Genomic DNA, 19021 nt, shown 5'->3' on the forward strand with positions numbered 1-19021 from the left:
TGAGAAAGGTAAGAAAGCAGGACATGGAGGCCCTCTGAATTCCAGAATAAAGCAGTACAGAGGCACGACTTGGAAAAAGAAGATGCCAAAAGGAAAAGTTAGGGTCCCCCTTCACCTACTTCACAATTCTGCCAAAAGGTCAGCATTACCACATAACTGACAGGACAATTCCCCAGTCTAGTTACATCATTAAATTGTCACATTTATCATCTGACCCACTCCAGTGTTTGTTGCCTGAGGGCAACTGATTTCTTAATCCTGAATCAGGAGTGTTGGTAATTGGCCAGGCCACTTGCGGAGATTCAGGTTTTCCAGGGCAATTCTTGTCTCCCTCTGCAGAGTGTGGATTCTCACCAATCCCTCCAAGACCCAGTTGGACGTCCCATCATGCACCTATCAGATCTTAATCATACTACAGGTGAAGCCATATTTTGTGATGACATTCCAATGGTGGATAGAGAACTTTTCATGGTTTTGGTGACCGATACCAGAGACCATGCAAAAAAAAAAAAAATGGAAAGCTTTCAAAAAAATTTTTAAAATCACACCTGCAGTTTCCCTCAGAAGAATGTGCCTGTTCTGCCGTGTCCTAAACACAAAGAACCTAAAATTGAAAGAATAAAGAAAAGGTCACCATCCCCAGGAGCAGAAAGGGAGGCTATCTGGAAATGACCATTAAGAAAGAGAGAACAAAAATAGTAGTTATGGGCTCCTTGCTTCTATTCTAACTTCATAATACCTCAGCTCTCTGCTGGAGCCTCAAGCGTGGCTCCCAGGAGTAACTCAGAGTAGGGCGATACTCAACTGGGGATAAAACCCTGAAATACTGCATTTCTGAATGGTAAATGCCCAGTGTCCTAAGCTTCCTAAGAAGGTCCCTTGCCACAGCCACATGGTCCCCGACCCTCTCTCCCCTCCAGTAGCTGAAGTGTTACCCTAACTCAGCAGGGAACCTCCTGGATCCTGGGGCAGCTCAGCTCTTATTGGTCAGGACCCAAGACTGTTGTAATTTTTATTCTCAACAATGTTCTATCTCTCCCTTAGGTCTGGGGCCCTCAAAGTTTGCTGATTTCTACTTCTTAAATATTTATCTTTTTTCAGATCAATTGACTGGTCTGAGGCCCTTGAACTACCTGGGGTGGTTGAGGTGATAACAGCTGAGGACATTCCAGGCACCACTTGCACTGAGGATGACAAGCTGATGGCTGTAGATGAGGTACAGAGCATGCCTTCTCAGGCGACTTTGTGCAGATAATCACCAAGGTCCGACCTCGAGCTGGTTTTCAATCGCCCCCCTCTACCCACCCACCCCCACTGGGGGATAAAAAGTGCCAATTCTTCCAGCTTCTCTCTACACCTAACATCTTTATTCAGACAGACTTAGAAATTACATAGTAAAAAGGACATTTATTGCAGAAAAACAAGTCCTAGTTTTCCTACTGTGTGCTCTTGAGTCAATTTACCCTTGTCTGAAGAATAAATGTAGGAGCTGACTGTGTCAGGATAGAATACCCTAGAAAAACCTAAAAAGGAGAGTACGAAAAATACAGCTACTCCCTGTTATTTATACTAAATTCCCCTTCCTGGACCAACCCCACATACACACCCCCACCCCTACTGACTCTTACACAGGCCATTTGTTATAAAGTTGCTCTTGCCATCCTTGACCTTTTAATTCAATTCCACGATCATTCATTGAATACTTGCTTTTGGAACCAGGCTACCTTGGTTCATGTTCCAGCTCCACCCTCACTAGCTGTGTGCCTTTGGGCATCATTATCTGTAAAATGGGAATCATCGTAGCACCCACACCGTTGTGTTACTGTGAGATTTAAATGAGCTAATGCATGTAAAATGCTTACAACAGTGCTTTGCACGCAAAGGCTCTCAGTAGGTGTTAGCTAGTACTGTCAAGTCTCAATGAGTCACACAGACTGTTTCTCCAACCATGAAACGAATCACTGTTCTTTTGGTTGCACTCCAGAGGAAGAGGTCAGCTGTTACTTAAGAGCTCTATTATCTGCTCAGGAGACCATAACAAAATACCACAGCCTGGGTCACTTTAACAAAACTGAAACTTATTTTCTCACAGTTCTGGTGGCTGATCAACCAAGATCAAGGTGTTGGCAGGTTTGGTTCCTCCCGAGGCCTCTCTTCTTGCTTTGCAGGTAGTCATTCTCTCAGTGAGTCCCCACACGACCTCCTGTCTGTGGATGAGCCTCCCTGGTAGCTTCCTATTCTTGTAAGAACATCAGTCCTACTGGGTTAGAGCTCCGCCCTGATGACCTCACTTAAGTTTAATTACCCCTTTAAAAGCCCTGTCTCCAAATAACATCACATTGGAGGTTAGAGCTTCAACATAGGAGTTTGGGAAGAAGGAGGGGACGTAGCGTAGTTCGTAACAGGAATCACACTGTACAAAAAACACTTTTCCTTCTCTTTAAATTCTACGATGATAACTCATACCATGAAGATGACACGTGTGAACCAGGCTTGACAGAAGACACAACAGATTCCGGTCACAGCCAATCTCACATCCACTCTGGGGCTGACATTCATTTAATAAAATGGCCAGTGGAATCATCTGTATTATTTAAATTATTTTTTAATTAATTTTCTTAGCCAAGCACATGTGGTTGAATATGACCTCCAGTATGGTTATTATTGCTAAACAAGAATAAATAAGACACCAGCCACTGTTGAGTAAGCCTATTTCTACAGATATTTTTCTACCTGCTTCATGCATGTACTTTCCACAGGTGCTTTGCGTGGGCCACATCATCTGTGCTGTGGTTGCAGAGACAGATGTACAGGCAAAGGGTGCAACTGAAAAGATAAAGATCACCTATGAAGATCTGGAGCCAGTAATCTTCACCATCAACGTAAGCAGGGGAGGAAGGTTTCTTTCCTGTAAGGTTGTAGAATCAAAAGCACCTTTGTAAATTTTTTTATTTTTTTAAAGATTTTATTTATTCATTTGAGAGAGAGAGGGAAGGAGAGAGCATGTGCAGGGGGAGGGGCAGAGGGAAAGGGAGAAGCAGGCTCCCCACTGAGCAGGGAGCCTGATACGGGGCTCAATCCCAGGACCCCGAGATCAGGACCTGAGCCAAAGGCAGACACTTAGCCGACTGAGCCACCCAGGCGCCCCCACCTTTGTAAATTTCTTAATGCAAGACTAATTCTAACTTTTTCTTGTCACTGATTCATTCTGGAAAAATCAGCTTTCTCTAGAAGGTATTACTTGTATGAATTAAAATTAGCTTTGGCTCTAAGAAATGAGGGGGAAAAAACACACCAAGAATTGAAGTTTCTTTCTCTCTCACATTCAAAAAATCTAGAAGTCAGTCCGGGGCTCATGTGGGGTTTTATGTTTCAGGGATCTGGGCTCCTCCTATCTAGTTGCTGCATCATGCATGGTCTCTATACTCCACGTCATACTTTGGTCCACAATGGCTGCTGAAGCTTTGGCCATTAAGTCCACATTCCAGACAGCAGAGAGAATGAGATGATGAAGAAGGGCATGTCCCCTCCCTTTAAGGACACTTCCCATATCTCATTGGTTAACACCTAGTCAGATGCCACACCTACATGCAAGGGGAGCTGGGTAATGTAGACTTTATGCTAGGTGACTACATATCCACTAAAAATTGGGTAAGATGAGGAGAATGGATATTGAGAACGATCATGTTTTCAAGGTGGGGCCCCCAAAAAAACAGAGTGACTTTCATGATAGAATTCCACAGAAATTTCCACTCTTATTTTTGGGTCTGGCTGATGGAATACAAATGCTATTTCCAAAGCAGAAAGAATGAAGTTAGAATAGGAAATTCTGATATAGACTGGGATTTGCAGGTTCTAACTCAATGAAGGGCAAGTTCAGAGTAATTGAGCTGAGAAAAGCTTTCTTATTTGTGCACTTGTGACAGAAAATAGAATTTCTTCAAAGGCCCCAGTGAACCACTTGACATTTTTAAAATGTGCCTAAAAGGTACAACTCGATCAATATTCAAAGTGTTAAAAAGGGCATATTTCTTGATCTTTCTAAACCAAATCAATTCTGTTCCAAATTCCCATTTTGCCAAGTTTGCAAGAAGTCCAGACCCTTTTTCTTGGCTCACTCTCCATCCCTGGGTTGTACTAGGATTCTAATATCAGTTTTTGAAATCTCAGTTCTAATCCCATTTTCTCAAGGAGGAAATGGCACCCAGAAGAAAAACCACGAAATATCCTGGGATTCAGAATGGTTAGAGATCTAGAGTTCTCTCAGAATGGGACTGTCCAGAGTCAGCTAAAAATTTCTTTTGTGAACGAAAGTAGGTAACAAAATAGTCATACATACCAACACTTATTCACCCATCCATCCATTCTTTCATTTCAGTGCTGTATATGTGAGAGGCAGTGGAGGGTAGTGGCTAAAAGCACAAGTTCTAGAACCAAACTGCTAGGTTTGAACCCTGGATGTGCACCTGACTAACCATGTCACCTTCAGTGAGTTAAGGTGTCATGGTTTCTTCACCTGTAAAATGGAGATAATAATAATACCTACCTCTTCAAGCTGTTACGGGACTAAATGAGTTAATACATGGAAAACACTTAGCACAGTGCCTGGCACATACTCAATCCTCACTAAATAAAGCACATATTACAACAAGATTATATGATCTCATGATGCATTTCCAGTATGGCAATAAACATACTTTCACATGAACTCGGGTGGCTCAGTGAGATCTTGGTGTAGAAGAAAATGAAAAAGTCCACTATCTGGTACACATTTTCTGCTGCTTTAAGAAATCAAGTATTCTTCACCAGGCAAGAGGCTTCTGAAAGCTAAGCTGGGGCTTGAACGCTGCCTCCATCTCTTATTTGCAGCATGACTTTAAGAAAGGCATTTAACCTTTCTAAGCCCAGTCTCTGCATCTGGAAAACAGAGATCATAATGGAATTAATGTGAGAATGCATGTACATATGCTGTGTATTGTGCAGTGCTTGAACAAAGTGAGCACTCAGTAAATATTGGCTGCTCTCATTATCATTATCATAATGAGCAAGATAGATGATGAACTCTAAGGCTGTTGGAGAGAAAGAATGCAGGAAACAGGTGCCATTCTGAAGTACGGAAAATCACGTTGGGCCAAGAGGCTCAGCAAGGATCAGCTGTTAATAGGTGAATCCACAAAGCCTCAGAGTGGGATGGCTTCCAGTCTTCACATGTAGTCAGTTCACACTATTGTCAGAAAGAAAACATAGAAGAAAGGGCTAGAAAGGCCCTTATGAGATATGCCAAATACCCAAAGAAATGAACAAACTTCCTGCAATGTCTGTTGGGCTTTCTTGCCCAGAGATGTGTTAGGACTTGAGTCTTCTCCCTCAACTTGGCTCAGTTCTTTAGATCCCTCAGTTAGAGGTTCTTGTACGTGAGCTACCTAAGTCTTACACAAGTATTTTTCTTCAAGGGGAGGATAAAGAGGGAGGGCCTAGAACCTCACCCGTACTGCGGTTAGACCTATCACCTGTTCCCTGGACATCCACACTGAAGATGAGAAATGAGTATTTATCATCCTGGACCATCATAGCATCCCAAGATCTCAATTCTTCACATTTCCCTAATCCTTCTTGTTGGTTTTCCCTGCAGTCTAGAAGACATCCTTCTGACATCCATCTCATCTCTACCACGAGCCCACTACTCTAGTACTTCCTTGCTTGATGGTTCCTTTCGTGGCTATTTTAGGGAGTTTCCTGGCCTTTGATTAAGAAAAAAAAAAATGCCATTGGAAGAAAAAAAAATTTTAATTGGCTTGTGTGTTTTTTTCCTATCATTTAGGATGCCATAAGGCACAACTCATTCCTATGCCCTGAAAAAAGACTTGAACAAGGAAACATTGAGGAGGCATTTGAAAAAGTTGATCAAATTATTGAAGGTAAGTGGCTCAGGACATTTAATAGAATCTTTGCACGATTTCTATTCCAAAGTGGATATTGAGAACATGTGACTTCCTCTCAGAAAGGGTATCCTCTAAAGACTCAGAACTTTGCCAAATTTCTCTTATAGCTCTTCCTCTCAGATTGTGTGTGTGTGCATGTGAGAGAGAGAGAGAGAGAGAGAGAGAGAGTGTGTGTGTGTGTTGCCTTTAGAGGTGGGGTGTTGGGAGCAACAGAATATATAGAAGAAAAATCCCTAGGACTTTGATTAGTAAAGGACAGAGGAATAGAACCAGACACTTTGAACTTGTTATCTAAAACTGTAGTCTCAGAAACAGATTGCCCTCAGTTGCCACAGGACAAATGCCTGATCCATCAGTTCCTTGGTCTGAACAAATCCAGACTGGTCAGTCCACATCTTACTTGCTTCTGAATTCCTCAACATAGTAGTTTCCAACTAGCACAGACTTTCAAGTATTTCCCTTTCTTGCACTTAACAAGAATTTCCCTATCTTGCACTTAACAGGAGAGGTCCATGTTGGAGGACAGGAACATTTTTACATGGAAACGCAAAGAGTGCTTGTTATTCCGAAGGCAGAGGACGAAGAACTGGACATTTATGTGTCAACACAGGATCCAGCCCATGTGCAGGTAAGGCCCAGGATTGCCTTTACCTTCCCAAATTCCTAATTCCGTCATGGCCTTTGATCCCCACAGCCTCACAGTTGGCAGCCATTTTACCTGTAGAAACTTGATGTCCAGGTACTAGACCCCAGTGGAGCAGCTAAGATACCAGAACCCTTTTATTTTGTCTGGTCTTGTCAAGTAAATAAAAGAACAGTCGAGGTGAAGGGGATTAAGAGTACACTTATCATGATGAGCATTGAATAATGTAGAGAATTATTGACTCACCATATTTTACACCTGAAACTAATATAATATGTATGCTAACTATACTGGAATTAAAATTAAATAAATTAAATTAAATCAAATTTTAAAAAAAGAACAGCCACAGTCACTTGAGATTTAAAGAGTGCATTCATTTGCAGCATGCTTAAATGAGCTCTATGATTGGATAACAACACTAAATAATATCTGTATGTGGTTTTTCCTCTAAAATAATCATTACAGATAACCTTCGGAGTGAACACATCACTTTGTGGCACATTTTCATTTCCCAGTTGCAAAGTGCCCTAGGGTTTAGCTGCAAACATCTTCTTTAGCAAGTTGTCCTGAGTTTGCTGATTTTTCACCTTGTTGGGACTTCAGGTCTAGGCATTTGGCTATGATTCCAGCTTCTGACAGGAATCTAGGACTCAGACAGTTTCCCTTCTGGAAGATACCATTTTTCTGCTGGAAAGGCTGTTCTATAAGATTAACAATGTTTATGAACTCAATAGAGCTCTGCAAGACAGATTTAGACTATCTTAGTTTTTTTTGTTGTTGTTTTTCTGATAGTAGGTATGGATGAATATTGCTATGATGTTGTTTCAGAAAACAAAAGCCTTCTTTGCCATTTCTTGGAAAACTTCCATTATCTAACTTTTACAGAAAACAGTGTCCTCTACTTTAAACATCCCCATCAATAGGATCACCTGTCACGTCAAAAGGGTGGGTGGAGGTTTTGGCGGGAAAATAGGAAGACCAGCCGTATTTGGAGCTATTGCAGCTGTGGGAGCGTGCTATCAGGTAAGTGCACTTGGGGATATAGGAGGGTATAAAATGTACAGAGCTAAGGGTAAATTAGTGAGTCACTGAGGGTCACTTGGATTGCTGTCACAACCACCTGAGTGTCCTTGGGCAATTCAGGCTCCTGTCTCTTTTTCTTTATAATTATAGATAGAGTACCCACCCTCCTAGAGTTATTTGAAAAGTCAAATGTACACAGGACTTCAAATAGGCTAATTTCCTATAAAAAGGAAAAGTGATATTATTAGTTAAATAGTTCCAAGGCTGAGGCTGCCCTGTCCTTGAGTTTCAAGGAAGGTGACCCATTTAGGGGTGGGACAAGTATCCTACCCAAGTGGAACACCAAGAGGGTGGGTCCTCCCCCACTTTTCCTTCCTACTCTAGCTGCAGACAGGGTGGAGTCAGGAAAGAAAGGCTCCCACCCTCTGCCTCTCTGCACCTGGGAAGGGCTGGCTATTCAATGTTGGTTTAATGATAAATGACATCCTCAAAGAAAGTTCCTGGGCTAACCTCAACCAGAAAGTTTGCTCTTTTTCTGTTTATGCTATTCCATTTGCTGGCTTTTCAGATCCTTGTTCATTTTCTACGACTGTTTCTTGGTAGTAACAAAGTACTGTCAGAGCCCCAGTCAGCCCACAAAGTTCAAAGGTCCTGCTTCCTTTGACAAATTCTGTGTAGTTCAGAGCTAGCTCCCAAAGCACACAGATGTGTGTCTTGTTCTGCAATGAGAGGTGGAAAATCACAAGATCTGAATCCCATCTCCAGTTCTTCCAACAGAGTAGCATTCATGGGTAGAAATGAAGATGCTAACCCAGCAGGCTAAGGACAAGTACTTGGCCTTGTTTTTGCAGTTGTGTTGTTAAGTTTGCATTTATCTATTTGCTCTCTTTCTCTTTTGTAACTAGTGGTGGGGATATGCAAAATGGCTGGATCTGGGTTAACAGCAACTCTGAAGCCATAAGAACTCAAGTTAGGGACGCCTGGGTGGCTCAGTCGGTTAAGTGTCTGCCTTCAGCTCAGGTCATGATCCCAGGGTCCTGGGATCAAGTTCCACATCGGGGTCCCTGCTCAGCGGGGAGCCTGCTTCTCCCTCTGCCTGCTGCTCCCGCTGCTTGTGCTGTTTCTCTCTCTCTGACAAATAAATAAATAAAATCTTAACAAAAAAAAAAAAACACAAGTTAACTGGCATGTGACATTAATCGCTTTAGCTATATCTCCAACCTTTGAGTTATAGGCTACAGCAACAGTAGTAATTTGGTCACATGTTAATTCGGATCAGTGCCCAGCTCATTGTATGCACTCAGGGAATGGATGATTAAATGAATGGCTGGATAAATGGGTGGGCTAATGGATGTAGGATGGATGGGTAGAAAGGTAGATAGATGGATGGGAGGGTAGATAGTTAAATGAGGGATGAATAAATGGGTGGGCGGATGCTAGATGGGTAGATGGATGAATAGGGGAATGGATGGATGGGTGGGTGGAAAGGGTGGAGAATCTAAGATTTGTTTTCTTTAAAACTGGTCATCCCATTCGTCTTGTTCTTGATCGTGAAGATGATATGCTAATAACAGGGGGAAGGCACCCATTATTTGGAAAACATAAAGTGAGTATTAAAGATGAAATTATTAAAATACCTCATTTTATCTGAGTGGTTTTATAATTTTTTATTATTTTGATTTTGCTACATTCTAAAAACAATAATCTTACCTAAAATATTAAATGAAAATGCTGTGTACTTGAATACTCATAAATTTTATGAGGAACTTTTAGTAAATCTAGTATAGATTATGAAGAAATTGAATGATAACACAATTTCAAATGATAAAATTTATTGAAGAATAAGATTTTCATTGGCAGTTCCTCAAAGACAAAAAAAATGAAAGAAGCTACAAGAACTTGTTATACCAAAACTTCCTGACTATAAAAATATTTTGTGTAGCGGCACCTACACAAAAGGGTGGCTCAGTCGGTTAAACATCTGCCTTCAGCTCAGGTCATGATCCTGGAGTCCCGGGATCAGCCCCGCATCGGGCTCCCTGGCTCAGCTGGGAGTCTGCTTCTCCCTCTGCCTGCCCCTCCCTCTAAACGCCTCCCCACCCTCCCAGCCCCCCACTTGCTCATGTTCGCATGCACACTCTCTCTCTCTCTTTCTCTCTCTCTCTCACTCTCTCAAATAAATAAATAAAATCTTAAAAAAAAAAGAAAGTATTTTGCAGTTGAAATGTTTGGAAACAATTTTACCATTGTAACTACAAAATCATTTTTACAAGTGTTTCCACTAAGTTGTTATGAAAGTGTCACAAAAGTTCTTTGCAAATAGGAAAAAAAGAATCCACTAACTAATGAAATAATTTTATATTTTTTCAAACCACACTCATTGCATTTTATACAACTATGGCATAAACACCATTAAAAATACTGTTAACATCTAGTTGACAACCATAGTACCTTTCAAATTTGTGACTGAGTTTTTAGGATAGTTCTAATGTAATGTTTCTATATCAAAGATGTTTTATCTGGGAATTGCTTATAGCATACACATAGCTAGATATTCTACCTGATATCATCGCCTTAGATTACTAAAGTGTTATATTTCCTGGATTACTAAAGCCATACCACAGCACCATTGTATTTCTTCCATTGACATTAGTAATTTTTATAATTTGGGAGAAAAGGACCACACTTGGCCATTAAATTTTGTATTTGCCTTCAAATGCACAGAGATTAATACAACTACTATTATCTTCTAGCACCAAGAATAATGTAGAGGCACATTCCGGGATTACGGCAGTGTGTTTTGTTATGGTGGTTGTTGAGTTCTTTGGTTTTGGCCTGAGTTATAAATCAGACTTTATTTATATTGCATTATGAGGCTGTTTTAGTACTAGTCCTTATTAAGAAAGTTCTAGACTGTAAATATTTTAGTAATTATAGTAATGTAAAATATAATTAAAATGAGGGAAATAGACTTTAGAAAATCCAGATTTTATTTTACTTTTAAAGAAATATAATTTTATTTCCAATATAGTAAGATGTGGGTGTGAGAGAGATGTGTGTGAGTATATATATATATAGAGAGAGAGAGGGTGAGATCCTCATTCAAACCTAGCTAACCAAGTTTTGCTGGGTTATTCAGAGCTATTTGTAAATTAGCATAATAGGTGTTTATGTGTAAATAGGTTCTTCTGAAATTCTTGAAAAGTTTATAAACAGTTTAAGAATTCTCTCTACTACCTTATTTGTTATACTGTTTTGCTTAGCAGTCCTTTCTTCATGGAAAGTCACAGGTAAACTTCAGACTAACATTTGTCAAAATTACCATAAATTCTGAATTTGTGGATTTTTCTACACGTGCTAAGTGCTCTGCTTTGTTATCCAACATCTCCATAGATGACAATAGCCATATAGTTGCACCTCAAAAAGGCAAAGGTACCAGGGCCAATCCTTTTCTGGTGGAATTACACCAGGAAGTGGGAAATTTTCAATCTGGCCTGTGCAGACCAACAGGTCTAGGTGGGTGGGAGGGGAGTGGCAACTTCAGAAAAATGCAAGGTGCTTATTTGAGTCCCAATAAGAACAGTAGCACTAGCTCACATCTGTTACATCCTTAATCACAAAGCACTTCATCAGCCCCCTAAAATGAGAGCAGCCATTCTCATGTCCCTTCCCCAGCCTCAGCTTCCAAGACTTTCCCATAACGAGATGCAGTCTGGAATTCCAGAGACTTTTCCACAAGGGGGAGAAACTACAGACTAAATTAGAAGGAAAACTAGCAAAAAGTGAAGGAGACTTGGGGCACCTGCGTGGCTCAGTCGGTTAAGCATCTGACTTCAGCTCAGGTCATGATCTCAGGGTCCTGGGATGGAGCCCCCGTAATGAGCCCTCCCATGGGGCTCCGTGCTCAGCAGGGAGTCTGCTTATCCCTCTCCCTCTGCCCCTCCCCCGACTCGTGCTCAAGCTCTCTCTCTCTCTCTCTTTCAAATAAATAAATAAAATCTTAAAAAAAAAAAAGTGAAGGAGATTCTTCCAGGAATAAAGAAGAGGGTAGCAATTATACACCAGGAGGCAAGCAAGGACTTTGGAATTCCATACTGATTGTGAAGCCAGAAAATGACGCCTCAAAAGAATAGGGCTCAGCAAAATTCAGGTCAGAAGGTCTTTGTCAGCCAGGCAACGAAAAAAAGGGGTTGGCCAGGAAGGGCACACCACCAAGCAAATGGGAGCAGAGTCGGCCTTCAGTCGTGCCCAATCCTAGAGCTGGGTTGTGACTTCAGCTTGGCTTGTAAATCTTAAACAGATCATAACATGTCCTTCATTTGGTGACAGGTGACAGGTGGGATTCATGAACAATGGGCGAATCAAAGCTCTGGATATTGAGTGCTTCATTAATGGAGGATGCATGCTGGATGACTCTGAGCTGGTATGTGCATCAGAAACCAGCACCATCTTTAATCCTGAATAGAATGCAGAATTTCTAGATGAGTCTTTATGGAGCATGTTTCTTCAAGTACTTACCCAAGTTCCACAAGCAGTTAGACTCTGTACTTGACTTTTACAGAAAAAAAAAAACAAAGTATTGTCCAATATATATTAATATCTCCTTTCACTTTAGGTAACAGAATTTCTCATATTAAAGCTGGAAAATGCATATAAAATCCGCAACCTCAGGTTCCGGGGCCGTGCATGCATGACAAATCTACCATCTAATACAGCCTTTCGTGGATTTGGCTTCCCACAAGGAACCCTGATAACAGAATCTTGCATCACAGCTGTGGCAGCCAAATGTGGCCTTCTGCCAGAAAAGGTAAGGTTGTAATCAAGGTCGTAACCAAGGCTGGTGAAGAATCAGATGAGGTAGGGAACTAGCTACCCAAGGAAAGACCCTAGAAGAACCACTCAAATTAGCCCCAGCTCAGAATTCGAGGTAAATTAAGTGCTACCTGAAAGAAATGACTTTCTGCTAGCTTCCTACATCCTTATGCAAACAACTTTCTGTTTCTTTCTTTTTTCTAATTTGTACAAAAATAATTGCTCTTTTTAAAATTCTAACTACATTGAGGGAATTAAAATAAAAAGTGAACGTCCCCTTTCTCATCCCATCATCCCTACTGATCAAGGGTAACCATTGTTAAGAATTCTATGCTTATTGCTCCAGGCCTCTAGATTCGTACACACATATGTAAACATTGATGTATTATGTGTGTGTGTGTGTGTGTGTGTGTGTGTACATAGAGAATTAGTTACCAAAATGGGACCATGATAAGTATATCATACTTTTTCTGCTTGATAGTAGGCCACGGTTATCTTCCTGTGTCAATAGAATGATCCACTTCATTCTTTTTCATAACTGAATAGCATTATGTAATAGGGACTTACCATAATGTATTTAGCCACTCCACTAAGATACACATTTATGTTGTTACCCATTTTGGGCTACTAAAATGATGTTGCAAGAAACATCTTGGTACAGATATACCAAAATATACATGTATTTTTGCCCTATTGTATATATCTGAAGGATAAATTTATAGAAGTGGAATTGCCAGTACACTTGAAAATTTTTGAGAGATATACTGCCAGAAGATGCCCTCCAAAAATATTATTTTGTACAGTATCCTGGAAGGTGCACAGTACAGACAGGATGCTAGGCCAGAGAGAGGCAGGCCACTGGCAACTGAGATAATTATTAATAACAGCTTTCTAGCCTTCACACATTTCAATTAGGCCCTAGCCTACTTTTTACACTTCTTTTCCCTGTTTCCCCAGCATAGTTTCTCTGCTCCAGAAGCCACACTTAATATATTGCCCTTTGAACCCCTTGGCCCCCAAGTTCAACAGAGAGGACCAGCAGGTTTGTGATTGTCAGGGTACTTCTTACACACAGGAGAACGAACACCTACACATGGTACCAGGAAGACCATAGTTATCCTAGAGAAGTCACATAAAATGTTCTATGAGTACAAGGGAGAAAGACATCACTTTGGCTTGCGGGGAGGAGAGTCAGCAAGAACTTTCTGAAGAAGATGACACTTAAGATAGGCCTTGAAGAATAATAGGCACAGATAATAGGAAGGTAATCCAGGCAAATGGAGCGGCTCCAGCAAGGAGAGGCAACCTCTTTGTGGTTCAGTTTCCTTATCTATGAAACAAGGATGATATGACTCACCACACAGAGTTCCTGCAAGAATCAAATGAGTTAGCACTTGTTAAAACATTTGTTTCCATAAACTGGATGGTATTATTCCAATGTTACTGCTGATAATGATAATTATTTAATGTTACTAGAACGAAATGGGGAGAATGAAGACTTCCTGAGCATATCTCAGTGAGCTCTCCTTCTTTATCAAATCTTGCAGGCTTCCAGGACATACAACACCCCATATTCAAATACATTTTTAAAAAGATTTGACCACACATTCCAGAGGCAATCAGAAGGCTTAGAGTAGATCTGCTATTTGTTACTAGCTGCTATGCTATTCCTCTGTAGCAGAACAAATCTTCAGTTATGACAATAAACCCTTGCTTTTATGTATAATCTACCAGCTCTTCCTCATCCTCTGAACCTTGTAGGAAAGAAGGAGTATCTGCTTCCCTCAGCCTCTCCATCCTGCTGCTCTCCAGGGACCAGTTACTACTGCTACCCTCCACTTGAGGAGGGAGAAACCCTGATTGGTACACTGAAGAAGAGATGAGAAATAACTTCCGTTATCTTTTTTTAAGATTTTATCTATTTATTTGAGAGAGAGAGAGCACAATCGGGCAAGGGCAGGGGAGGGACGGAGGCAGAGGGAGAAGTAGGCTCCCCATTGAGCAGGGAGCTGCCATGGGACTTGATCCCAGGACTCTGGGATCATGACCCAAGCTGAAGGCAGATGCTTAACCTACTGAGCCACCCAGGCACCCCTAATTCCCATTATTTTTACAAAAGCACATGCTATTCAAAGAAAGAAGCAGCACCCTGTCTTCTCCCCACCAAAGTTTGTGTTTTAATGGGGAAGCTTTTCAAGTCTCTCTTTTGCAGTCAGTTTCTGTCTTACCATAAACTATCAACTCAATTTCTCACCCATTTCAGATTAGGGAGAAAAACATGTACAAAACAGTTGATAAAACCATCTACAAACAAACGTTCAGCCCTGAGACCCTGATCAGATGTTGGAATGAGTGTCTGGACAAGTCTTCCTTTCACAGCAGGAGAATGCAAGTGGAAGAGTTTAACAAGAAGAATTACTGGAAGAAGAAAGGCATGGCAATCATCCCCATGATGTTTTCAGTGTGCTTTGCTGCAACAAGCTATCATCAGGTAAGGCTTTTCTACATGGTGAATAACCCTCACATCAGATGCACTTCTCGCCCTGTCAGCTCACGTTGTCTTTGGGAGAGGGTCACATTTCCCAAGCACCGAGCCCCTCCCTCCCCCCAGCACCTGGGAGAAATGTAAGAACTCTCCTGAGCAGCACCCCCATCTACAAGCTCGTTCAACACAGTGCAGTAGAAAAAATGTCTCAGTGTCAGAAAATGGCATCAGCAAGCCTGGCTGCCAGGACGCAGCAGTGACCACAAGCACCACCCCACCCCACCCTGAATCGTCCCTATGCCAAAGGGAATGAAAGCCCACAAGGGATGCTGAGCTCTCTGATCCCAGAGGTTAAGGCTTGGGCAGGGAGTGGGCCTCTCCCGGTCTGTGCCCCAGACCCCTCAGCTCTCCTCAGTGCCCCAAAGTCTAGGCAGAAGGGTCACTGCATGTTGCCCTGACAAGCTGGCTGTTTCCAGCCACCTCTCCCAGGAATCTGTGTCAATTCTAGTGGGGAAACAGGGGTGCATGGTCCAAAAATCCTTCCAGGTAGATTGCAAAAGGAAGAGGCAAGTCACTCAGAGGCCCCATCCAGAAGGGAGGAGGAAAGGTGCAAATAGATGAGTCCATTAAATAACACAGGACTGGTACAGACAAGTGTTCCCAGCAATCCCAGTGGGTCCCATATGGGAAAGCTGTTTACAAAACAGGGAAATAGTATTGCCTCCCCATTACTGTCCACCAGAAGCAGAGACTCCGCAACTGGAAAAGTCTCATGTGCATTAGATCTAAATCTAAATCTAAAATGCATTAGATCTCCCTGTGCGTATAATACCATTGAAAGCATTTTCCCATTTACACCCAACTACCAGCAGCCAATAGACACACACGCGTGCTCACACCACAGAAGCTGCCCTGTCCAGGGAAATCCTTCTTAGGGAGTAAAGTAGTTGCCCTCAAACCCTAAGCAACTGGAGTCAGGTGGACCTAAGAAATCCTTGGCCCTGCCACTTACTAGTTGTGTAATATTAAGCAAGTTATTTAACCTCTCTGAGTCTCAGCTTCCTCAATTATAAAATGAGAATAATAATCCTTTCTCTTAGGATTGATGAGGACTCAACGAGCTAATAAATGTAAAGCACTTGGCAGGGTTACTGGAGCACTGCGTAGTTATCCAAGCCAGCCCACACCCCTTCCCCAGGAGATCTCAGACGCACGTCCTCGCAGGGCTGTGGCTCCTCCAGCAGATAGGATGAGACTCCCCGGTCTCCTGAGTCACACTCCTGTTCAGGTCCAGCATGCCTGTTCTACACAGAGGTGCAGGCAGGTTGACTGTTACACCTACGGGCCTGGACTAATTCAACAGCTGGAGCATAAATTATTCTAGATATCTGCCTGTGTGGGTTTTTTTCTCTGACACCAAATGTTGTGTTTTTTCTGCACCAATCCTCCAACACCAACTGAGTGTGCAACCGTTCAATTCAATTCTGACGTTAACTACCCAGAGTTAGCACAGACCCCACAGATCAAGGGCTAAGTCCCACAAGACTGCCTCCATTTCCGATACCAGCAAAAGTAGGTTACCCAAGCTATTCACACTTCTGTCCAAGCAACTACAAATTCAGGGGTTTCCACTACCCACCTCCCTTAGGTTTGATATTTGCTAGAGCAACTCACAGAACTCAGGAAATCACTCTACTTACTATAACAACCAGTTTGTTATAAAAGATACCACCCAAGAACAGCCACATGGTAGACATGCATGGGGCAAGTTATGTGAGAGGCAAATAGGGCTTTCACGCCCTTTTCCTCCAGCTTTTGGCTGTGGTCACCAACCCAGAAGCTCCCAGAACCCTGTTGTTCGTGGGTTTTATGAAAGGTTCATTACATAGCCACAGTTGATTAAATCATTGGCCATTGGTGATTGAACTCAATCTCTAGTCCCTCTCCCCTCCCTGAAGGTCAGAGGGTGGGGCTGAAAGCTGGAACCCTCTAACCTCATGTTCGGTTTTTCTGGCAACAATTCCCACCCCCTAGAAGCTGTCTAGGCTTCTCCCAAGAATGATCTGAACAGCAGACAAAAGACAGTAAATTCCCAGGATTTTTGGACCTCTGTGCCAAAAATCAGGGACAAAGAACATATATTTATTTTTTTATTATACAACACTTCCCCTCACCTGGATGGCTGCCCCTCACCTAAACCACAGTCTACTCTCTGCCATCATCCACAGGAGTCAACTTCTTACCTCGCTACACACACACACACACACACACACACACACACACACACACAAATCCTTAAATCAAGCAATGACTTTAAAGCTCTATTTGAAAGGCCTCCAGCTTCTTCACACAGAGTTCCAAATTGATGCATCCAAGAGTCACCAGGATAAGAGTTGAAATGTGTTATTTCAGGGCAGCTGATGACTCACAAAGCTGGAACACCTACTTTCCAAACTAGGCATGGGGAACACTGTCAGAGGGAGCCAAAGGCCCACAGTAATAAATACTATTATTAACATCTATAAGCCTGGATACCCCAAAGCTCCTCCAAGCCATTCTGAGACAGAATAGACTGAAATCCTAATTCCTCCCCCTTCTTTCCCTCCTCCTCCTGGAATGAAAAATAACACATTTCCATTTGTCCAATTCAACATTTATTTAGTGTTTCTGTGATTCAGACTTGCTCTAAGTTCTCTACAGGACACAAAGCTGAACGAGACCAAATGCCCTTCCTCCATGAGACTCTCACAGAAGAGCTGGTCACCCCCTGTATTCATTTCCTGTGGCTGCCATAAGAAAGTACCACAAACTGGGTGACTTACAACAAATTTATGTTCTCCCACTTCTGGAGGCTTGGAGTTCAAAATCAAGGTGTCAGCAGGGCAATGCTCCTCAGAAGCCCCCAGAGGAGAACACTTCTTTGTCTCTTCCAGCTTCTGGTGTCTCCTAGTATTCCTTGGCTTGTGGCCACGTCACTCCAATCTCTGCCTCCATCTTCACGTGGCCTTCTTTGTTGTGTGTCTTCACACCGTCTCATATAAGAACACCAGTCATTGAATTTAGAGCCCACCCTAATCCTCTATGACCTCATCTTAACAATTTTATCTACAAAAACTCTATTTCCAAAGAAGGTTGCATTCTGAGGTTCCAGGTGGACAGGAATTTGCAGGGGACACTAATCAGCCCAGTTCACCCCTGTAAGAGGAAGTGCAGAGAAGCAGGTAACTGATCCATCCCAGATGGGAATGAGAAGTGTTTGGGAAACTTTAACAGAACGGAGATCATAGGTGTGGGTCTGATGGCTGGGGAGCAGGCCAGGAAGTGAGAACAGCATAAGCATGAGCACAGGTCAGGAAGGAGCAGCAGTAAGGCAAAGCAGGAAAAGACAGTGATGGAACTGGAAAAGTACACTAGACCAAATCTTAAAAGACCTCAGATTGTGCAAAGGAGCTAGGCTTTCCCACCCAGACAATGGGGAATTTTGGCCCACCTTGCCCAGTGGTGGACCCTTCTTCCCTTTCATGATCCCATTCAGTTGTCTCTTTGGGGAACCCTTCCCCAAGCTTCTCAAAAGCAGTTCGATCTGTCCTCCCAGGTCCCTAGGGCCCCTTATACCATGCCCATTGCCTCACAAATCATTCTGCATTATGACTTGCTCTCCAAACTGTCCCCCCATTACAGTGGGAGCTATTAAATGTTGAGGAAGAACCACATCTTGTTCATCTGTGTATATCCAGAGCTGAGCGCAGGTTGGAACATAACATGTGTCAAGTACTTAACAAATGTTTAATTAGTTAGCTGAACGGTCAGTCAGAGACTTTAAGCAGGGGAGTAACTTTCAAATAATTGGAACCGATATTCATAACTCCTGGTATCCAAAGGGGCGCCTATTAAAATCAGGTTCCTGGGACTCCTAGGTGGCTCAGTCAGTTAAGCATCCAACTCTTGATTTCAGCTCATGTTCTGATCTCAGGGTCATGAGATTGAGCCCCATGTTGGGAGATCAAACCCCATGTCGGTCTCTGCACTCAGTGTGGAGTCCGCTTGAGATTCTTTCCCTCTCCCTCCCCTCCCCCCACTCACGCTGGCTCATTTATGCTCTCTCTCTCTCTCTCA

General features: G+C 42.4%; 1 protein-coding gene across 1 annotated transcript in view; it reads left to right on the forward strand.

Moving 5' to 3' along the window:
• The window catches only part of LOC113919964 (aldehyde oxidase 2-like), an 80311-nt gene that overhangs the window by 33274 nt on the left and 28016 nt on the right, over nucleotides 1–19021 (forward strand). The window contains 10 exon segments of the mRNA XM_035726724.1: nucleotides 340–505; nucleotides 1098–1216; nucleotides 2760–2882; nucleotides 5822–5918; nucleotides 6446–6570; nucleotides 7471–7598; nucleotides 9112–9214; nucleotides 11945–12031; nucleotides 12224–12415; nucleotides 14684–14911. Of these exon segments, the coding sequence (XP_035582617.1) occupies nucleotides 340–505; nucleotides 1098–1216; nucleotides 2760–2882; nucleotides 5822–5918; nucleotides 6446–6570; nucleotides 7471–7598; nucleotides 9112–9214; nucleotides 11945–12031; nucleotides 12224–12415; nucleotides 14684–14911 (1368 nt within the window).

The sequence above is a fragment of the Zalophus californianus genome, chromosome 3 (genome assembly GCF_009762305.2).
Source record: "Zalophus californianus isolate mZalCal1 chromosome 3, mZalCal1.pri.v2, whole genome shotgun sequence".
In the NCBI taxonomy this organism is placed as follows: Eukaryota; Metazoa; Chordata; class Mammalia; order Carnivora; family Otariidae; genus Zalophus; species Zalophus californianus.